Source organism: Phyllobates terribilis, unplaced genomic scaffold (assembly GCF_046119375.1).
Source record: "Phyllobates terribilis strain yellow unplaced genomic scaffold, ASM4611937v1 Scaffold_4__5_contigs__length_816908805, whole genome shotgun sequence".
Classification (NCBI taxonomy): Eukaryota; Metazoa; Chordata; class Amphibia; order Anura; family Dendrobatidae; genus Phyllobates; species Phyllobates terribilis.
In genome coordinates, this window is record NW_027362764.1 from 157530581 (window position 1) to 157550775 (window position 20195).

The following is a 20195-nucleotide window of genomic DNA, read 5'->3' on the forward strand; positions in this document are numbered from 1 at the left end:
GCACCCATGCTCCCCTGACCTCAACCCCATTGAGAACCTCTGGAGCATCATCAAAAGGAGTGTCTATGATGGCGGGAGGCAGTTCACATCTAAGCAACAGCTCTGGGAGGGTATTCTGTCCTCATGCAAAACAGTTAAAGTAGAAACCATCCAAAACCTGACAAATTCAATGGACGAGAGAGTTCAGAAGCTCCTTTCGAACAAGGGGTCCTATGTGCAAATGTAACATCACCTAGAATAAAGTTTTGAGTTGAAAACTGTTTGATTTCAGTTTGTAATAACCTGCTAATGCTTAGAATTTCAAAAATGACCATTTTTTTGTTCTTTATTAAAATGAAAAGGTTGAAAACTCTGCTGTGCATAATAATTTGGAACATGCATTTTGAGTGCAGTTTGAGTTTTTTATTTTTTTTAAAAAATATACTGTTATCATAGGCAATTTGTACAAAAACCTTTCAATTCTACTCTAATAGTTATTTGACTGGAAAATTACAATGACTGCAATTCATATAGGTAATTTGGGAAAATCTGAGAAAATATTATTTGCATAATAATTTGGAACACAGTATATATATATATATATATATATATATATATATATATATATATATATATATATATATATATATATATATATATATATATATATATATATATAGCTTCATTTTATTAGTATGTATTTATATATAGCTCCAATGTCCCTGTAATAACTTGTAATCCAAACAATTAGATTGAATTATGAGTTGAAGTAACAGCGTACCACAACTTCAATGTTTTCCTATGGATAAGAAAGTTATGATGGGACTTACAAGAAACCTTTTTAGATTCTCAAAATATTAAAGAGGCGTGAAAGTTGCGCTTGTTCTGTAATTTTACTACAACTTGCCAGTGGCAAAACCTCATCATGGCATCCTAGCTACATTGTTAAAGGGAACCTGTCATGATGCTATCAACCTGTAGATATGGGGTTAATCTGCAGCCATGTGGCCATCGCAATAATAATAATAATAATAATAATAATAAAAGCCCGGCTACCAGGATGAAATCAAGTTTATTCCTCCCGGCAGCCTCTGGCTTTCAGTCATAGAAGTGGAACCGATGTGGCATCAGTTAGCGCTCAGTACACAGTGAGCAGTGGCTGTATCCACGCCCCGACGCTGACTGAAAGTCAGAGGCTGTGTGGAGGAATAAAGTTAAATTATGACAGGCTCCCTATAAAACATAGAATTCTGGTTGCCTGCTGTTATCACTTAGGAGATCTTGTGATTTACTTCCTAAAATATATACATTCTACATTCTACAATTAGCACTTCATAGTGTTGGCGTCAACAACCAGAATTTTATGCTTTAATACAGTGAAGATATACAAGAAAGCGTGTGATAAGGAGAGCGGTATCACAAAAAAAAAATCACATTAAGCCACTACATGAAGCTGGGGAATCACACACCACCCAGACTTACTGTAAGCCAGCCATGCCAAATCTGTTCTATTTCATTTTTATAGGAGAATACCAACATCAGGACTATACAGCACGCGGTGACAGATGAATTCTGAATGAATAGTGATGCATGAGCAACTGAGGAAGCAAAAATGTATCATTAACATAAACGTGCGCTGAGATTTATTATTGCGCCTTCAAAGCTTAGTAAAATAGGACATGTTATGTTGCTGAACTTATATTACAGGTACTCTATATTTTACTCTGCAGGGCCGCAGAGTTTCAGCCATAGACACCCCTTGTGTGGGTTGCATACATATGCGCTGTATTATCAGCTGAGGTTGCATTGTGATATTAGCTTATTTTTGTATGGCTTTAACTTTTAAGTCTTGCTTTGTTAGCCATGCCCTGCTTTTAGTGCTGCAAGTTCAGAGCTCAGTGGGTGTTCCCTGTGAAGCCTATTGTGGGCTTTGCTGCCACTTCTCCGCTTCTCTCTTACACTGGCATAGCTATGCATAATATGATTTCTGTGGAAAACATGCTTCAGGTATATAAATTGTACATCATATTCTTCTGTATTATAGCCAGTATGGTAGATTACTCTACAGTCTTCAAAAGTCAATTAGGAGACAGAAACTGGGGCTTGTTTGCAGTCTTTAATACGTAAAGAGCTGCATACACATAATGGTAGTATACAGTTAATCATGGTTATATGCTAAAGAGGCACAATTTTGTATTTTATGTGAAATGAAGCAAAAAAATATGATAAAAAGTGCACATGTAAAATACAGGGACCAATTAAAGGTGCCTTGTTTCAAATATTTTCAGGGGGGGGTTTTTGTAGCGTTTTTGTTATTTCTCTGAAATATGTACAAATAAATTGACAACTGGGTGTTACTATTCCCCTTGTTAAAAAGGTATGTCCTTACAAAGCAATAATTGGATAGTGTCAAAGTATATAGGGACACAGCTCCATCTGATAGTAATAAGTGTACACTTTATTCATAAATTACCTGGAGGAATAACAGAGGAACAGCACAATTGGTATGCTTACAGTGGCATGTAAAAGTTTGGGCATCCGTGGTCAACATTACTGTTATTGTGAATAGTTAAGCAAGTTGAAGATGAAATGATCTCTAACAGGGCTAAAGTTAAATATGACACATTTCCTTTATAATTTTAGGGGAAAAAAAATATTTTCATCTTTTACATTTTAAAAATTTAAAAAAATGGGTCAATGCAAAAGTTTCGCACCATGCATGGTTAGTACCTTGTAGCACCCCCTTTTGAAAGTATCATAGCTTGTAAACGCTTTTTGTAGCCAGACGAGACTCTTTCATTTCTTGTTTGTGGGATTTTCTTCCATTCTTCCTTGGAAAATTCTTTCAGTTCTGTGAGATTCCTGGGTCGTCTTACATGCACTGTTATTTTGAGATCTAGCCACAGATTTTCAATGATGTTCAGATCAGGAGACTGTGAGGGCCATTGTAAAACCTTCAGCTTGCGCCTTTTGAAGTAGTCTATTGTGGATTTTGACATGTGTTTAGGATCATTATCCATTTGTAGAAGCCATCCTCTTTTTAACTTCAGCTTTTTTTTACAGATGGTGTTATATTTGCATCAAGAATTTGTTGAAATTTCATTGAATCCATTCTTCTCTCTACCTGTGAACTGTTCTCCGTGCCATTGGCTGCAACACAACCCCAAAGCATGATTGATCTACCCCCATGCTTAATGGTTGGCAAGATGTTCTTTTCCTGAAATTCTGTGTCCTTTTTTTTCTTCACACATACCTTTGATCATTGTGGCCAAAGAGTTCTATTTTAACCTCATCGGTCCACAGGACTTGTTTCCAAAATGCATCAGGCTTGTTTAGATGTTCTTTTGCATACTTCTGATGCTGAATTTTATGGTGAAGAAGCAGGAGAGTTTTTGTTCTGATGACTGAACTTCCACGAAGGCCATATTTGTGCAGGGGTCTTTGAACAATGTACCACAACTCCAGAGTCTGCTAAATCTTTCTGAAGGTCTTTGCGGTCAAGCGAGGGTTGTGCTTTGCCTCTCTAGCAATCCTATGAGCAGCTCTCACTGAAATTTTGCTTGGTCTTCCAGACTTTATCTTGACCTCCACTGTTCCTGTTAACTGCCATTTCTTAATTACATTTCAAACTGAGGAAATGGCAACTTGAAGATGCTTTGTTATCTATTTATAGCCTTCTCCTGCTTTGTGGGCCTCCACCATTTTCATTATCAGAGTGCTAGGCAGCTGCTTAGAAGAACCCATGGCTGCTGTTTTTGGCACAAGGTTAGAGCAGGCTGTGTTTTTATAAAGCTGGGAAATTTGCATCACCTGGCCTTTCCTAATGATGATAGTGAACAAGCCATAAACCTAACAGGCTAATTAAGATCTGAAAGTTATCTGAGCACACAAATCTCCAAGGGTGCCCAAACTTTTGCATTGGCCCATTTTCTTTTTTGTAATTTTTAAAATGTAAAAGATGAAAATATATATATATTTCCTAAAATACAAAGGAAATGTGTCATCTTTAACTTTAGGCCTTTTAGAGATCATTTCATCTTCAACTAGCTTAACTGTTCAAAATAACAGTAATTTTAACCAGGGGTGCCCAAACTTTTACATGCCACTGTATACTTGCTGACATTTCAATTTCTAGGGTACAAGTCCTTTTTAAATTAAAGGGTTTCTCCAATATATAATACTATTGCTTTAAGGCTATGTTCCCACGATGAGCTTTTAGTGAGTTTTTAATGTTGCAGAATTTCTGCACCTATTATGTAAATTAGATTACTTCCTTTTTTTAGTGCATTTTTTACATGCGTTTTTATTGTGTTTTTGACACTGCAGTTTCTGTCTCTTGTTCGTGTGTCATGCCTTAAATAAAGTGGCTTTGTTTTTGATACATCCTAGTATTTGGCTTTGGCAATGCTTTATTGATACAGCGATATATGCATTTTTGATGCATTTCTGAAGCAGAAACGCACAAAATTGTGGGTTTTTTTATCTATGTTTTTTCGTAGTACTATAAAACCCACACAGAGTGCTAAACCCCATGCGTTACCATTAGTCAGGGAGTTACCATGATGCCCTCTCGCCCTATGAATGCTTATGATACCCAATAAGTGTTTAGAACTTCCAGTAGTTACTTTTTAGTAGCAACTGTCCAGTCATTTCTGAGCAAACCATTGCTATTTCTAAGCAAATTTAATGATGTCTGTAGATGGCGCTATACTACTTGAGAAATATAACCTGATATTTGTATTCAAATGAAGCTGTAAGCCGCGGTCACAGCTTTGCGAAGGGTGGAGGAAGAGGTTTTTGCCTATTGTACCTCCATGGTATGAAAATGTACATGTGCAATTTTGCAAATCAAATATTTTCCGTATTATTTTACTGTGAATGTAAAATGAATGCAACAGATACTGTAGTAGTTCTCATTCAAGCCATGTTCCCATGTGAGAAAATGCTGCTTTTTTTTCTGCAGGTGTGAACCAAAATGCACAATAGCAATCTGCTCTGATTCTTGCATTTATGCAGTAGTTTTCTTTATTTGTTTTCCATTATTTTTCATGCAATTTGTTTGAGCGCAGATTTGACTGCATTTTTTTTTTTTTACACATTGCATTCTTTATAAAGCATATTTTTCAGGCTGTCCATAGGAGCCTGTAGAGAAAGAGTGCACAAAAAATGCAAAATGAGACTAGATACATACTACATTTATGGCCATTGTCGGATGCATACGCTCAGGAGACATGCACTCGACAGCAGCCACAATCAGAATGGATACCGAGGCATCTGTCCATCATAGGGACACATTGTAAAGACACATATACCGCATGATGTACGTTTCTGTGCAGCGTCCCTCTGTATAGGAAAGAGCAGAGGGACGCTGGGAAAGAACAATCCGCTGCACCTTTTTATACTGGTAGAAAACCGTATACAGGAGCTTACCAGCCAGATGGAGGCCTAAAAACACACTTCTGGCCTTCATCTGGTGAATGGGTGCCAGTGGGAACATTACATGATGCGTCACTAATAGCTTAGGATGTAAACTGAAGGCTAAGCGCAAAGATGCAATATGCAAATAGCCTTAAACAGAATTTTTTACTGCACAGTGGCCATAAGTTTTCATGAAATCACGACATCCATGTTGTTTGAGTCATTAAATGCAACAGATTTTCTGCACAAAAAAACAGCAGAAAAAATGCAGTGCTTACACTAAATCTGCATTCTGCACAGTAGCCAGATGGTGTCATTTTTTAATACAAAGTATCTGTTAGATAAAAATAACTATAATTTATAGGGAACCTGTCATGTCCTCAAATGCTAGTAACCTGCAAATATCGAGTTAATCTGCAGATCAATAGAGTTCTAATAATACTGAATGCGGGGCTACCGGGAGAAATTGAGCTATATACCTTCCTGGAGCCGCCAGTTTTCAGTCATAGAGGCATGTAAAGAGCATCTACAGTCACCTCTCACAATACTGAGTGCAGCGGCTGTAAACACTCCCCGACACTTTGACAGCTCGCTCTGCACAGGTGCTCTGCAGAGCTAGCTGTCAATCAAAGTGCTGGGGCGTGCTTACTGCCACTGCTCACTGTGTACTGAACAGTGACTGTAGCTGCTCCGTGCACACCTCTATGACTGAAAGCCGGAGGCTCCCGGGAGAAATAAAGTTCATTTTCTTCTGGTAGCCGCGTGATCAGCAAGGCGGCCAGACAGCATTGGAACGCTATTAACCTGCAGATTGAACCTATATCTGCAGATTAATAATGTTAGGGGACATGACAGGTTCCCTTTAAATGTACATCTAATTGATTCATTAGGAATATGAGGTTATAAACCAAATAAGAAGCATATAACTTACCTTTATTTCTGGGTTTCCGATCAATCCAGTCACCAATTATGGCCCCGAACACTAACACAGAGCCAGCAACCACTAAGCCAAAAACAGCTGTTAGCAGCAGGTTATGTCCATAGAGTTCAATGAGGAACACAGAAATGGCAAAATGCCACATGCGGTCGCCCTGAAAGCAAAGATTAGATCACAGTCAGTAATAGCATACACTGACTGACTCACTGAATGGATGAATCTAATCACAGATTTTATAATTCCACCCAAAACCTGAAGGTTCATATGTAGCTAATGGCCCCCTTACCATGCCATTCTCATAGAGGTCGAGAAAGCTGAGATACATGAAGATATAATTGCTAGGCCTTAGAGAGTCTTGTAGACTGTAGAGATACTTGGCAAAACAGTCAACCTATAGTGCTGGGCAACAATTGAAGAAAGTTTTGCCTGTCTCTACAATTAAGGAACCCATATACAATAGAAAAAAAGCCAGCCATGGAGTTTGGCAGGACCAGCTGACCATTATGTATGCATGGGGGCTTCTCGAATTTTGCCCATCGCCATCAAAAGATGGACTGGGAGTGTTGAATTTCCATGTCTGCTGCTTTCTCTCCCCAAGTGATAAACAGCCACCAGAGGTGTCTAGAAGCAGCTTGCTCCCCTCTCACCATTGAGTGTGCATGTGTGTGAGGATGGTTCAACAGTACTTATTATCAAAAGTGTCTGCCATTTTTTATAAAAAATAATTATTTTATAAATATGTGTGATTAAAAAAAAGGGAATAAAACTGATGATTACCAGCATGTAAAAGACCCATCCATCCAGGAGGAGTCGTCTCCAAGCATGTACAATGGACGAGCCCAGCCAGTTAGGCGGCTTCCTGCAGGCCCCCGCGGAGGCTTGTAGTGTAAGAATGTGATGTCTCGCAGTTTTGACTACATAAGTTGTGTCTGCAGCATTAAAATAGCAGTTTCCAATGTGTAACTGCTGTAATAATGTTACCAACCTATAATTTTGGAGTCAGCAAAAACATATCATTTTTTTACTGACCCTTTTTAGTAGACTATGCAAGTTCTGTCTGCAAAATGGACCAGAATAGGACATATCCCTTTTTCTATGCACACCATTGGTCCTCGCTAAAAAAAACTTGGCGTAGAATATAATGTCAGATGTTAGTGTTCTGTCCGTGATAAAAACTGACAGCACGTGGATGACAAACACTGATGTGTGTATAAGGTCTTTGGCCAGGTTCAGCATGCAGTCGGTGAGCACAATGATCTGGACACGGCAGCACACTGGCCAATGGTAGTCAATGAGCAAGTGCACATGGGTGATAATACAGATGGACCTAACTTAGTACGGACCAGAACAGTGCATGTGATGACAAGCAGTTTGTGCTCACAGTGATGTGAGTTGAGCACACAGAACTCTGCATTCAGCCGGCCTGATCATTTTGACAGTTGTGTGAACCCAGCCTTACTGATAGGTTATATTACACCATGAAACACACCAAAATCGAATTCTGAACGTACCCATATTGAAAGCGCACAGCTTACGTAGACAAGAAATCTTGGTCCCATGAAGTAGTTGACAGCTGGGCCTAAAAAAAACCAATATAGTTATCTGGTATATACTGTATGGCAATGTATGTTTTGTTATGACAGACTAGTAAAGTGAAGGAGAAAATGAATAAGGAGAAATAGTACATTTTATGTCACAGGTAGGGATGAGCAGACCTGTGGAAATTAGGGTTCTGGTAACTGTCCCGAACTTTAGTCCAAAGTTTGGCCTGGGTACCAAAACTGCACCCGAACTTGAACCTGAACCTGAACCCCACTGAAAACAACGGCACCCAAACGTTGGATCTGGAATATTTCTCTCTCTCATCCCCTGACTTCCCCTGGAACTCCGAACATTAAAACAGACTTCAGAAAGAAGTCCGTGTTCGGTGTTTAGCACCTGCTCCCTCTGCTCGGTTCCTCCCTGGTTCACGGAGTTGACTGAGCCGCCGTGCGACCTTGGTCGGATCGGGTTGATACTTGGTTACGCCCCTCCAGGTACTCCTCGGTTCATGGTACAGTGGGATCGCTAATTACGCTCACGCCAGTCAGTCCGGGCGCGAGCGCAACATTGGGGTTCGTATCGAACACTTAAAGGGAATCTGTCACCCCCTGGGACTTTTCAGACTGCTAATATGGGCATACAGGTGATAGAAATGTGAATCTATACTTACCCATATGGCCCATATTAGTGGTCTCGTTGCTGTGTAATAGCTGAAATAGGTTAATAAAAAAGCTAAGCTTCCCGTCCCCCGGACGCCAAGAATTGCCCACCTACTAGCCCTATTTCACAGGGCCCTGTGAAGTGTAGTTCCCGGCCGGATCCCGCGCCTGCGCTGTTTTCTCTGTACGGACGCAGGCGGCGGGGAGTCACTCTGCCTTCCCAGTGCCTGCGCACAAGTTCCCTGCTGCACAACACTACACAGATGGCAGGGAGAAGAGCACCGTCCGTACAGAGGAAACAGCACAGACCGCTAATATAGGCCATATGGGTAAGTATAGATTCACATTTCTATCACCTGTATGCCCATATTAGCTGTCTGAAAAGTCCCAGGGGGTGACAGATTCCCTTTAAGTGTTCGATACGGACCCCAATGTTGCGCTCGCGCCCGGACTGACTGGCGTGAGCGTAATTAGTGATCCCACTGTACCATGAACTGAGGAGTGCCTGGAGGGGCGTAACTAAGTATCAACCCGATCCGACCAAGGTCGCACGGCGGCTCAGTCGACTCCGTGAACCAGGGAGGAACCGAGCAGAGGGACCAGGTGCTACTCCAGGTCAGACCCCGGTCACAGCTGTTGACCCACACCGGGGAATGCAGGAACAGGCAGGTTAAACTGGCATATTGACTGGTGGATACTGGCAGGCACGGCTGGTATGCAGACAGGTGGATATTGACAGGCACGGCTGGTATGCAGACAGGTGGGCACTGGCAGGCACGGCTGGCATGCAGACAGGTGGGCACAGGCAGGCACGGCTGACATGCAGACAGGCGGGTACTGGCAAGTAGGAATGTAGGCAGGATAGGGACCAGTACAGACTGAGATACAGGAACAGAGCCGCAGATGCGGTGAACAAGCAAAGCAGAGCAAAACTGCAGATGCGGTGAACAAGCAAAGCAGAGCAAAACCCGCAGATGCGGTGAACAAGCAAAGCAGAGCAAAACCCGCAGATGCGGTGAACAAGCAAAGCAGAGCAAAGCCCGCAGATGCGGTGAACAAGCAGAGCAAAACCCGCAGATGCGGTGAACAAGCAGAGCAAAACCCGCAGATGCGGTGAACAAGCAGAGCAAAACCCGCAGATGCGGTGAACAAGCAAAGCAGAGCAAAACCGCAGGTGCGGTGAGCAAGCAGAGCAAAGCAAAACCCACAGATGCGATAGACAGGGCTCTGTTCACATGGAACAGACTGGAGAACACAAGAAGATAGCAGGAACACAGGAGTTAGATGCAGAGGCAGGGAAACAGAACGAGCAGAACCAGATACACGCAAAGTACTTGCAATGAAGTAGCGAGTGGACACAAAACTCACAAACAGAAGTACAGAGACAACGAGTTGGAGTTAGGTGCAGGTTCAGTTACTGCAGGAAAAGGGTAAGGTGCAGACATAGAGACAAACAGGTAACGGACTAGGACACTGTTCAGACAAAAACTGAACCGGGAACAAGATACAGGAACGAGCCTGGGAAGTCAGCCCCCAAGGTGACAGAAACTGACTAGAAGTCACAGGTACAGGTAGCGGCCCTGGGTACTCAGCCCCCAGGGTGGCAGGAACAGACTGGAGTCAGGACAGGACCTGGCAACTCAGTTGCAAAAGACAAACTGAGTGAAAGTGTTGCTCAGGCACCTCCTACTGGGTGGAGGGGGTTTAAGTATCCAGTGACTCACAGCAATAGGCTGGGGACCCATTAGGACTGTGCACACAGTAGCTATAAGAAATAAGCAGAAAGCCGCGCCGACGCCCTAAGCAATCAGACAAGAGACATGGACACAGCAGGTACTGGAACAAAGAGTGCAGCATGGACTGACAGGTAAGATTGCGGTCTTGCATGGTGGGAGGTGGTGCACCATGCAAGCACGCCGCCAGGGATGTTACACCCAAACTGTTAAGTTTTATTTTGCTCATCTCTAGTCACAGGTTTTCAAACCATGACACAATTCTAAATTCCCAACGTAATTAGCTAAAATTGTTATCATAAATTATTATTTAGGGACATAAAAATAGTAAAAATCTATTGTAGAAGATTAACCTGTCAACAGATTCATGCTACCAGAACCACGGGGAGAATGATTCAATGTTTGGCTGAGCGACTCAGAGCAAACGTACTTTGAAAAGCCAGTTCATGCACTATGTATGTCAGCTGACTAGTCCAATACGAGTCCCCAGCCAGCTTCTCCTAGCCCCACTCCAGTTGTCTTGCAAGTTATTCTTTATGTTAAAGGAATGCAGAGAGAAAAGCCATCAGTGACTCACCTCAGACTAGCCAAGACACAAAGTCCCCAGGCTGGCTTTTCAAAGTATGTTTGGTTCGAATGCAATCGAGCAGCTAGTATCTGATAAATTCTGCCCTTGGTCTGGGAAGCATGAATCTGATGATGCCACTGGCTACTGTGACCCATGGAGGTGCAGTTTTGCTCCTCACAAAGTTACTGGTGCACCACTGCATCGGGTGTATTGGAGCAGCAGGCTGTGGAATACAGTAGCCTCTCAGAGACTCATAGTGGCCGGCAAGACAGGCTGTGGCTCTTAGGACGCATTCAGAAATCAATGCAAATAAGTCCAAGATCAGACCACAATGCACAGACTGGCCGTGAGTCTTCAACCCAAGCGTAACAGCTTCATATATTCCTAAGAAGCTGTCACGCATGGGTCGGGAGACCAGCAGCCAGTCTGTGTATTGCGGTCCGATCTTGGGCCGATTTGCACAGACGTCTGAATGCGCGTTAGGCCACGTTCACATGTTCGGTATTTGGTCAGTATTAACTGTATTAATATATCACTTCATAAACAAGAATAAAGTCTAGTATCATGCTTCCAACTAAAATCCAGTTCATTAGATCTATGAGTCAGCACAAAGTCTCTGCTATTATTATTACAGTACATACTGTACTACCTTCAGATGTGACAGCATGTATAAGTGACAGATCTATTTTAAAGACAGCTGACGACATAGAAATTTTTGCACAATGAAACTTAAAGGGATTGACCCAAATCTAGAAGTTTTAGCTATGCACAGGGTACATGATAATCTGCTGATCACTTTGGCCTCATTCAGACATCATTGATTTTTCTCAAATGTAAAAACTTTGAGTGATTTTCATCAGAGTTTTGGATCAGCATTTCATTGGTATTTGGTCAGTGTGTCAGTTTAAGGCCGGGTTCACATTAGCGTATAGCATTGGATGCAATATGCTAATGACACTCGGCTCCTGCTCTGCAGTGAGCGTGATCCGAGTGTCAGTACTATGTACTCCGATCCTCTCGCATGATAGAATTGCAGCACAGGTGTGGAGGAGACGGAAAAAGTAATTTCTCCATCTCCTTCATTGCCGACGTCTGCGGAAATCGTACTCGGATGACATCAGAGTAAAGTCCGATGTTTTGCACCCCGGTCTTAACGCAAGTGATTTTCTCATATGCCCAAAAACGACAAACTGGAAAGCTTCTCCTACCCAATACAATGTTAAAAACAGACAGCACATGGACTGCACACGAATTGTGCTGTCAGAAATTTTTCACTGACCTTTAGATTTGTATGGGCAAATTTGATCCGTGACTTGGACCAAAAATGGACATGTCTCCATGATTTTTATGCAGACGCCCAGTTCACAAAAAAAACGGACTATAATGGGTATGTGTGGCACCCCAAGGGTCTGGTTGCCACAGTGGCATTGCCTCCCTCAAAAGAGGTAATGCCATACCTGGAAGCAAGCAGGGGTTCTTTTAGCCAGGTACACAATACATGCAACACTTCCTGGCTCTAGACCAGCAAGAGGAGGACCCTCCCCTTGGCAACTGGATCTGGAGGTGGGGTTAGTTTAGCTTAGTGTGAGGAGTTGAGTCTAGGACTTTGAAGAGAGAGGAGCTAGGGACTGGAGCTGGAGATAGCTCGTCCTAGCTGGACTACACAAAGAACCGGACACCGGAGTCCGAGGCTGTGGGACACTTCAGGCCCAGCAGCAGATACCGCAGGGCAGGAGATTGCAGGTCTCCTGGCCCCACCAATAGCCCAGAGGCTCAGCAGCACAGAGGGACCAGCACCGCCACGGAGGAGCGAAGCATCCACAAGGCCCGAGCTGCCAGTCATACGGGTGAGCACAGCACGTTACACTCAGGGACATGGGCTACAACACAGCTACAAGCAGGGAAGCCAAAGAGTATAGCAAGAGCGGCAGGCCTACAACTCCACCTGGCAAGGAGGACTCTATGCTTGCTTCCAGGCTGACCGGACTCTTATCACTAGCCAGTACTCCAGTCCAGGCCTGTCTAAAGTGTCATCAGTAAAGACCCTGGGACTGCATCACCCTGACTCCGTGTTTGTTATTGACTTCCTGCACAATAACCACCATCATCCACACACACTGCCCTGAAGCTACACTCTTCCTGTGGGGAGTTATACCACCCTTGCTGCCAAACCATCAGCTTCAGAGGACTGTTCCGCAGCGGAGGCCTCATTAGCCGCACTCCACAGGTGGCGTAGTTGGACATCAAACACCTTTACATATAGACTAGCCTTTGGTTTGACCGCCCTGGGTCACGGACCGGGTCACCGCCACAGTGACTACAATCCCCCCAGCATCTACCGGCCCGGCTCCGGGTACCCCACGGGCCAGGGGGCGCGTCAACTTTGGCGTAGTCGGCAGGATTTCGTGACCGTTGCCACCGGGTACTGTGCGCCTTCACGAACTGTGTCGCATACCGTGGTGAAGTTTTCCCGCCAATTGCCACCATTTCCCGCCATTGTCCGCCATTTCCGGGTCGCCGCGCGTGAAGAAGAGGGGCATAACCGCTGGAAGCACGCGAAGACCAAGCCCCGCCTCACGCACTGACGCAGCCCCAGGTCCTGGAATCAGCCCCAGCGAGCGCTGACGTCAGACGCGTGCAACGCCAGGTCCTAAAAGGAGACCATCGCCTGCGGAAATGCGGCCTACGGAAGCAAAGTGAAAGAAGGTAGGCCACGGTTCACTAGGGGGGAAGAAGACCCCCAATATGGAGGGAACTTCAGCCGCAGGCGCGGCCGCTGCCACGGTGATGCCATTCTCCATGCCATATATACCGGGGGTGGCGTGGTTACCCCAGTACTCAGGAGAGTCGCACACCCTGAGTGACTTTAAAGAAAGACTGCACAGCTTATTTAAAGTGTACCCTCTGTCTGAGGAGCAGAAAGTGAGCATCCTTATAGGCCAGTTAATTGGTGCAGCCCAGAGAGAAGTGAAGTCCTGGTCAGCCAGAGACAAAGGGACTGTGAAATAAATACTGTCCAGATTAAAGGACACCTTTGACACCCGCACTACAGCTGAAATAAAAATGAAGTTTTACGGGTGCAAGCAGAGGGTGCAGGACAGTGTGCAGGACTATGCTTTAAATCTACAGGAGGCGCTGCGGTCCATCAAACAAGTAGACCCCGACAGTGTGCGAGATGAGAACAAATTACTAACTGAGCAGTTTATTGAGGGACTCCTGTCCAGCGCCCACCGGACCCAGCTGCGCATAATGGCTCTGCAAAACCCTGATCTGGACTTTGCACAATTTAAAGACAGAGCCATCCGGGTGCTGCGAGAACCAACACCAGGTGGCGCTACATCTCACCGGCGCCCAGCTATCACCTACCACCAGGAGGTGGCTCCCTTTTCCCCAGAGCTTGTAGGGGCTCATGCACAGACTCTAGACAATGCCCCGTCTACAGACCTGCACCTTCAGGTTCAAGAGCTGACTAAAAGTGTAGCTGCACTGGCCAAAACGGCAAGTGTCCCCCAAGGAAAAGATCCAGCTGGCTTCCAGTCTGGAGGACGTCCCGTGGCTACGACAGAGAAGGATTCCACCAACCAGAGGGAGGAACAGCGACCGCTGCGACCTGGACGGACAACCCATCTGTTGCTGCTGTCACAAGCCAGGACACTATGCAAGGTACTGTAATTTAAACGAGCAAAACCTGGGGCAGAGGGCCAACCCCCAGGAGTAAGACCACCAGGCCCACACAGCTGGCGAGGCAAGTATGTGGGAGGACGGCCGGTCCTACCTGTCGTGCTTGATGCCATCCCAATGAGCGCGTTGCTGGACACTGGATCCCAAGTGACCACCATCCCCTACATTCTTTACAAATGATACTGGACTGATTCGGACATTACCCGCCGTCCAGATGAACATTTAAGCATCTATGCCAGCAATGGTCAGCCCGTACCTCAAGTGGGGTTTAAAGAAGTGACCATAAAGGTTGGCAAAGTAGAGTTGCCATCACAAGGAATGATAATTGTTGACATTGATCGCCGAGAAAGTCATCCCATGATAACCTTAGGCACTAATGTCATTGAATATTGTCTTTCAGAAATTATTGTCTTGTTACAGCAGGTTGTGGAGACCGCCAGTTCCAGCCAGCAGCGGGTTCTGCAGCGAGAAATCAGAGCCCTGATGAGAAGACAACAGGTAGAACTGTCTGGTGGTGAAATTGGCAGTGTCAGGATGAGTGACCCATTCCCTATTGCCATGCCCCCAAGAAGTGAAATGTTGATATGGTGTCGGGCAGCAATTGGTCTCAGGGGTAGAGATTACCAAGCCCTGGTAGAGCCCGTAAACTCAGACAGTAGGCCCACCATCTTGACAGCCAGGGGGGTAGTTGATGTCCGCCATGGGAGAGTGCCAGTCCGCATCCTGAATTGTAGTGAGAAAGAGGTCCATTTGCCCCTTGCCAAATTATTCACCGTCAGTAACAATTCCATAAAGACATTGGAACCCTTACCTCCATCCAAACCGGCGGAGGATAATGGCTCCAAGGGACAGATGGAGGACTGGTGTCAGAAGCTACACGTGGGCACTGACTCCACCCCTCAGCACCAAAAACATGGAGTATACCGGGTGGTCCAGGAGTATGAGCGGGTATTCAGCAAACACCCACTAGACTTCGGGCAGGTAAAAGGGGTTCAACATCATATCCCCACGGGAGATCATACACCCATCAAAGAGAGGTACCGGCCTGTACCCCAAGCACACTATCAAAATGCCAAAGGGATGTTATGGGAGATAAAGGAGGCTGGGGTGATAAGAGACAGTTGTAGCCCCTGGGCAGCTCCATTAGTTCTCGTAAGGAAAAAGGATGGTACAATGAGAATGTGTGTTGACTACAGGCAAATTAACCGCATTACACATAAAGATGCATACCCATTACCCAGGATTGAGGAGTCACTAGCTGCATTAAGATCTGCTAATTATTTCTCTACTTTGGATCTCACTAGTGGGTATTGGCAGGTTCCTGTAGCAGAGGCGGATAAAGAAACGACCGCATTTACAACATCGATGGGCCTCAGTGAGTTCAACTGCATGCCATTCGGGCTCTGCAACGAACGCCCCAGGAACCTTCCAGCGGTTGATGGAGTGCTGTCTAGGACATAAGAACTTCGAGACAGTCCTGCTGTACCTGGATGACGTCATTGTCTACTCCAAGTCCTATGAAGACCACCTGAAGCACCTGGCAGAGGTGTTTGAAGCCCTAGCTGGTTTTGGCCTGAAGGTGAAGCCGTCAAAATGCCACCTGTTGAAGCCCAAGGTACAGTACCTAGGTCATGTGGTAAGCGCCGAAGGTGTAGCACCAGACCCTGACAAGGTCACAGTAATCAAGGACTGGCCAAGACCCTCCACTGTCAAGGAAGTGCGGCAGTTCCTCGGGTTGGTGGGCTACTACCGAAGATTTATCAAAGGCTTCACCATGATGGCGGCACCCATGCAGGACCTCCTAGTAGGCCAGTCCAGGAAGGCCAAGAACCCGAAGCCGCCATTCAAATGGGATAAGCCGGAAGACGAATCCTTCAGCAGGCTGAAGATGGCTCTCACGGGAGACGAGATCCTGGCCTACCCTGACTATGGCCAACCCTTCATACTCCATACAGACACAAGCAATGTGGGGCTAGGAGCGGTGCTGTCCCAGATACAGCAAGGCAGAAAAAGAGTGATTGCCTACACCAGCAGGAAGCTCCGACCCACAGAAAGGAACCCTGATAACTACAGCTCCTTCAAGTTGGAGTTCCTCGCCGTAGTCTGGGCTGTGACCGAGCGCTTCAAACATTATCTTGCCTCCTCCAAATTCACCGTCTTCACAGACAACAACCCGCTGACACACCTGGAGACTGCAAAGCTTGGTGCCCTGGAGCAAAGATGGATGTCCCGGTTGTCTAATTACGAGTTCACCATCAAGTATCAGGCTGGGCACAAGAATACAAACGCAGATGCACTGTCCAGGATGCCCAACTTGCCAGACGGGGGAGAAGACCCGGAAGAACTGGAGGAGATAGAGATCCCCGCTTTCCACAGTCATGGGGTAACCCAGTGCTCCCATTGTGTGAAGAACAGGTGCTCTGCCAACAGGGAGGCCACGTTCAATCCATTACCCCACCATGGATGGGCAGAGACACAAGATAGTGACCCGGCTGTCCGCCTAGTCAAGGAGTTGCTGACACGAGCTCACTCGCACCCTGATCCAGAGGAGACCAAACAGCTGTGGAAGGAGAAGGGCAAGCTATTCATCTATGAAGGGAAGCTGTGTCGAAGAAGTATCAACTCCCAGACACATGAACAGGTCTGGCAGGTGGTAGTCCCCAGGCGAGATGCGTCAATGGTCTTAGAAGCGTACCACGATGGAGCAAGACACTTCGGATGGAAGAAGTTGGAAGTCCTGCTACGTGAACGGTTCTACTGGGCTGGCATGAGGAAAGCAATCGAGAGATGGTGTCGAGAATGCGGACCATGCAACCTGAGGCGAAAAGACCGTGACAGCCAGAGGGCTCCCCTGCAGCCCATCATCACCAAGCAGCCACTTGAACTGGTAGCCTTGGACCACGTGAAGCTAGCCCCAAGCAGGTCAGGCTATGTCTACGCTCTCACCATCGTAGACCACTACTCCCGGTTCCTGGTAGTAGTGCCAGTGAATGACCAGACGGCTCAGATGGCAGCCAAAGCTTTCCAACAGCACTTCTGTCGCCCGCACGGTTACCCTGACCGTGTGCTTACTGACCAAGGTCCAGCCTTCGAAGTGGAGGTGTTCCAGGAATTCTGCAACCTGTACGGCTGCAAGAAAATCAGGACAATGCCGTATCACCCCCAAACCAACGGGTTGTGTGAGAAGATGAACCAGGTGGTGATAGACCTGTTGAAGACGTTGCCCCTTGAAAAATGCAGCCTGTGGCCAGAGAAGTTGCCAGATTTAGTGGACCTATACAACCACATCCCGGTGAACTCCACCAACTGCACACCTGCTTACCTGATGAGAGCAAGGCCTGGTAAGCTGCCCATCGACTTAGACATGGGAGTCCTAACACCAGAGACAACCTCACCAGATACAGATTGGGATACCGAGCGGCAGCAACAATACTTCAAAGTGCAAGAGAGTGTTGAAAGAAGTCTGTCCCAAGCAAGACAAAAACAAGAGAGGACTTATAATCAACACGCACCTGCTGTTCCCCTGTCACCTGGAGAGCAAGTCCTTAAGAGAAAGAGACGACTCCACAAACTAGATGACCAGTTGGAGGTAGAGCCATACACCATCCTACCCTCGAGTTACGATAACACCAAAGTGTGCCTCATCAGCAAAGATGGAGGAGAAACTTCAGCGGCAGTCTCAAGAGACCACTTGAAGATATGTCCTGAGCAGTTAAAACACACTAAAGACCAAGATAGCCCTCAACCCACAGAGGAAGTGGTCCAAACAGTACTCGGAGAATTTCCCCGGTCGTGGACACAGGTGAACAATGCAATTGTCGTGCCAGTTCTTACCTTTCTCCAACCAGCCCCTCGGGAAGCTGCAGAAGTCCCAGAAGAGTTGGAAGAACAGTTGGCCCCGGAGGCAGAAGTTTCCCCATCAGCAGACCAGGAGAATCTACCCTCTGCTAGTAACGAACCTGTCGTACCCACGGCAAGCCAAAGAATCCGTAGGAAGTTGCCCAACCTACCAGTGTCACCTCAAAATACTAGTAATGCAGTTCACACTGAACCCACCACACCAGGGGTAGACACAAGGGACCAGGGTAGAGCACTGACACATAGTGCATTACGTAGATCTACCAGAGCTACAAAAGGTCAGCCCCCTGCCCGTTGGAGGATTTAAAAATGCAGGAATTTAAGGTCTAGATGTATTTAAATGGATACTGTATATAGTTACCCGTAAAGGTATACAAGAGACTTAAAAATTTGAAAAGTTTGATATATGTGTGTTTTTCCAGTTACCCAAAAGGGATCCAGAGACTTTTAGGTTATGGACAGTGAATAACCAAGAACTTTCCCTTATAAATAGTTGCACTTGTAAAAGTGCCCCCTTTGTGACAGACCACTGAACAAAAACTCGTGGAGGTGGCTGAAGACGTGGTCCAACATCCGGATCATCAATGCCCTGCAGCCACCCCAGGGCCTCCGTGGAGGGTTTTAGACGGGTCCCTCAAATTTGCACCTTGTTTCAGTGGAATGGACACCTGGTTGCAGATCATACTGTAACCTGTAAAAGACTATAATGCTTGTAAATATTCTAATATGCCTGTTATTGTTAATGCTATTGTTACTTTTGAAAAATATGTTCAGTCCCGGAGTGCTGAAATTAACTAGGGGGGAATGCGGCACCCCAAGGGTCTGGTTGCCACAGTGGCATTGCCTCCCTCAAAAGAGGTAATGCCATACCTGGAAGCAAGCAGGAGTTCTTTTAGCCAGGTACACAATACATGCAACACTTCCTGGCTCTAGACCAGCAAGGGGAGGACCCTCCCCTTGGCAACTGGATCTGGAGGTGGGGTTAGTTTAGCTTAGTGTGAGGAGTTGAGTCTAGGACTTTGAAGAGAGAGGAGCTAGGGACTGGAGCTGGAGATAGCTCAACCTAGCTGGACTACACAAAGAACCGGACCCCCGAGTCCGAGGCTGTGGGACACTTCAGGCCCAGCAGCAGATACCGCAGGGCAGGAGATCACAGATCTCCTGGTCCCACCAATAGCCCAGAGGCTCAGCAGCACAGAGGGACCAGCACCGCCACGGAGCAGCGAAGCATCCACAAGGCCCGAGCTGCCAGCCATACGGGTGAGCACAGCACTTTACACTCAGGGACGTGGGCTACAACACAGCTACAAGCAGGGAAGCCAAAGAGTATAGTAAGAGCGACAGGCCTACAACTCCACCTGCCAAGGAGGACTCTATGCTTGCTTCCAGGCTGACCGGACTCTTATCACTAGCCAGTACTCCAGTCCAGGCCTGTCTAAAGTGTCATCAGTAAAGACCCTGGGACTGCATCACCCTGACTCCGTGTTTGTTATTGACTTCCTGCACAATAACCACCATCATCCACACACACTGCCCTGAAGCTACACTCTTCCTGTGGGGAGTTATACCACCCTTGCTGCCAAACCATCAGCTTCAGAGGACTGTTCCGCAGCGGCGGCCTCATTAGCCGCACTCCACAGGTGGCGTAGTCGGACATCAAACACCTTTACATATAGACTAGCCTTTGGTTTGACAGCCCTGGGTCACGGACCGGGTCACCGCCACAGTGACTACAATCCCCCCAGCATCTACCGGCCCGGCTCCGGGTACCCCACGGCCCAGGGGGCGCATCATATGTGTATGTCTTCTATCCATGAAAA

The 20195-nt window shown here is 46.2% G+C and overlaps 1 protein-coding gene across 1 annotated transcript in view; it reads right to left on the reverse strand.

Moving 5' to 3' along the window:
• Positions 1-20195, reverse strand: part of LOC141264255 (ferroportin-like) — a 67411-nt gene that overhangs the window by 21242 nt on the left and 25974 nt on the right. Inside the window, exons 2-4 of the mRNA XM_073676543.1 lie at positions 7846-7913; positions 6329-6488; positions 1462-1577 (exon numbers count right to left, since the gene is read on the reverse strand). Coding sequence (XP_073532644.1) covers positions 1462-1577; positions 6329-6488; positions 7846-7913 — 344 coding nt within the window. The remainder of the gene's footprint in view (positions 1-1461; positions 1578-6328; positions 6489-7845; positions 7914-20195) is intronic.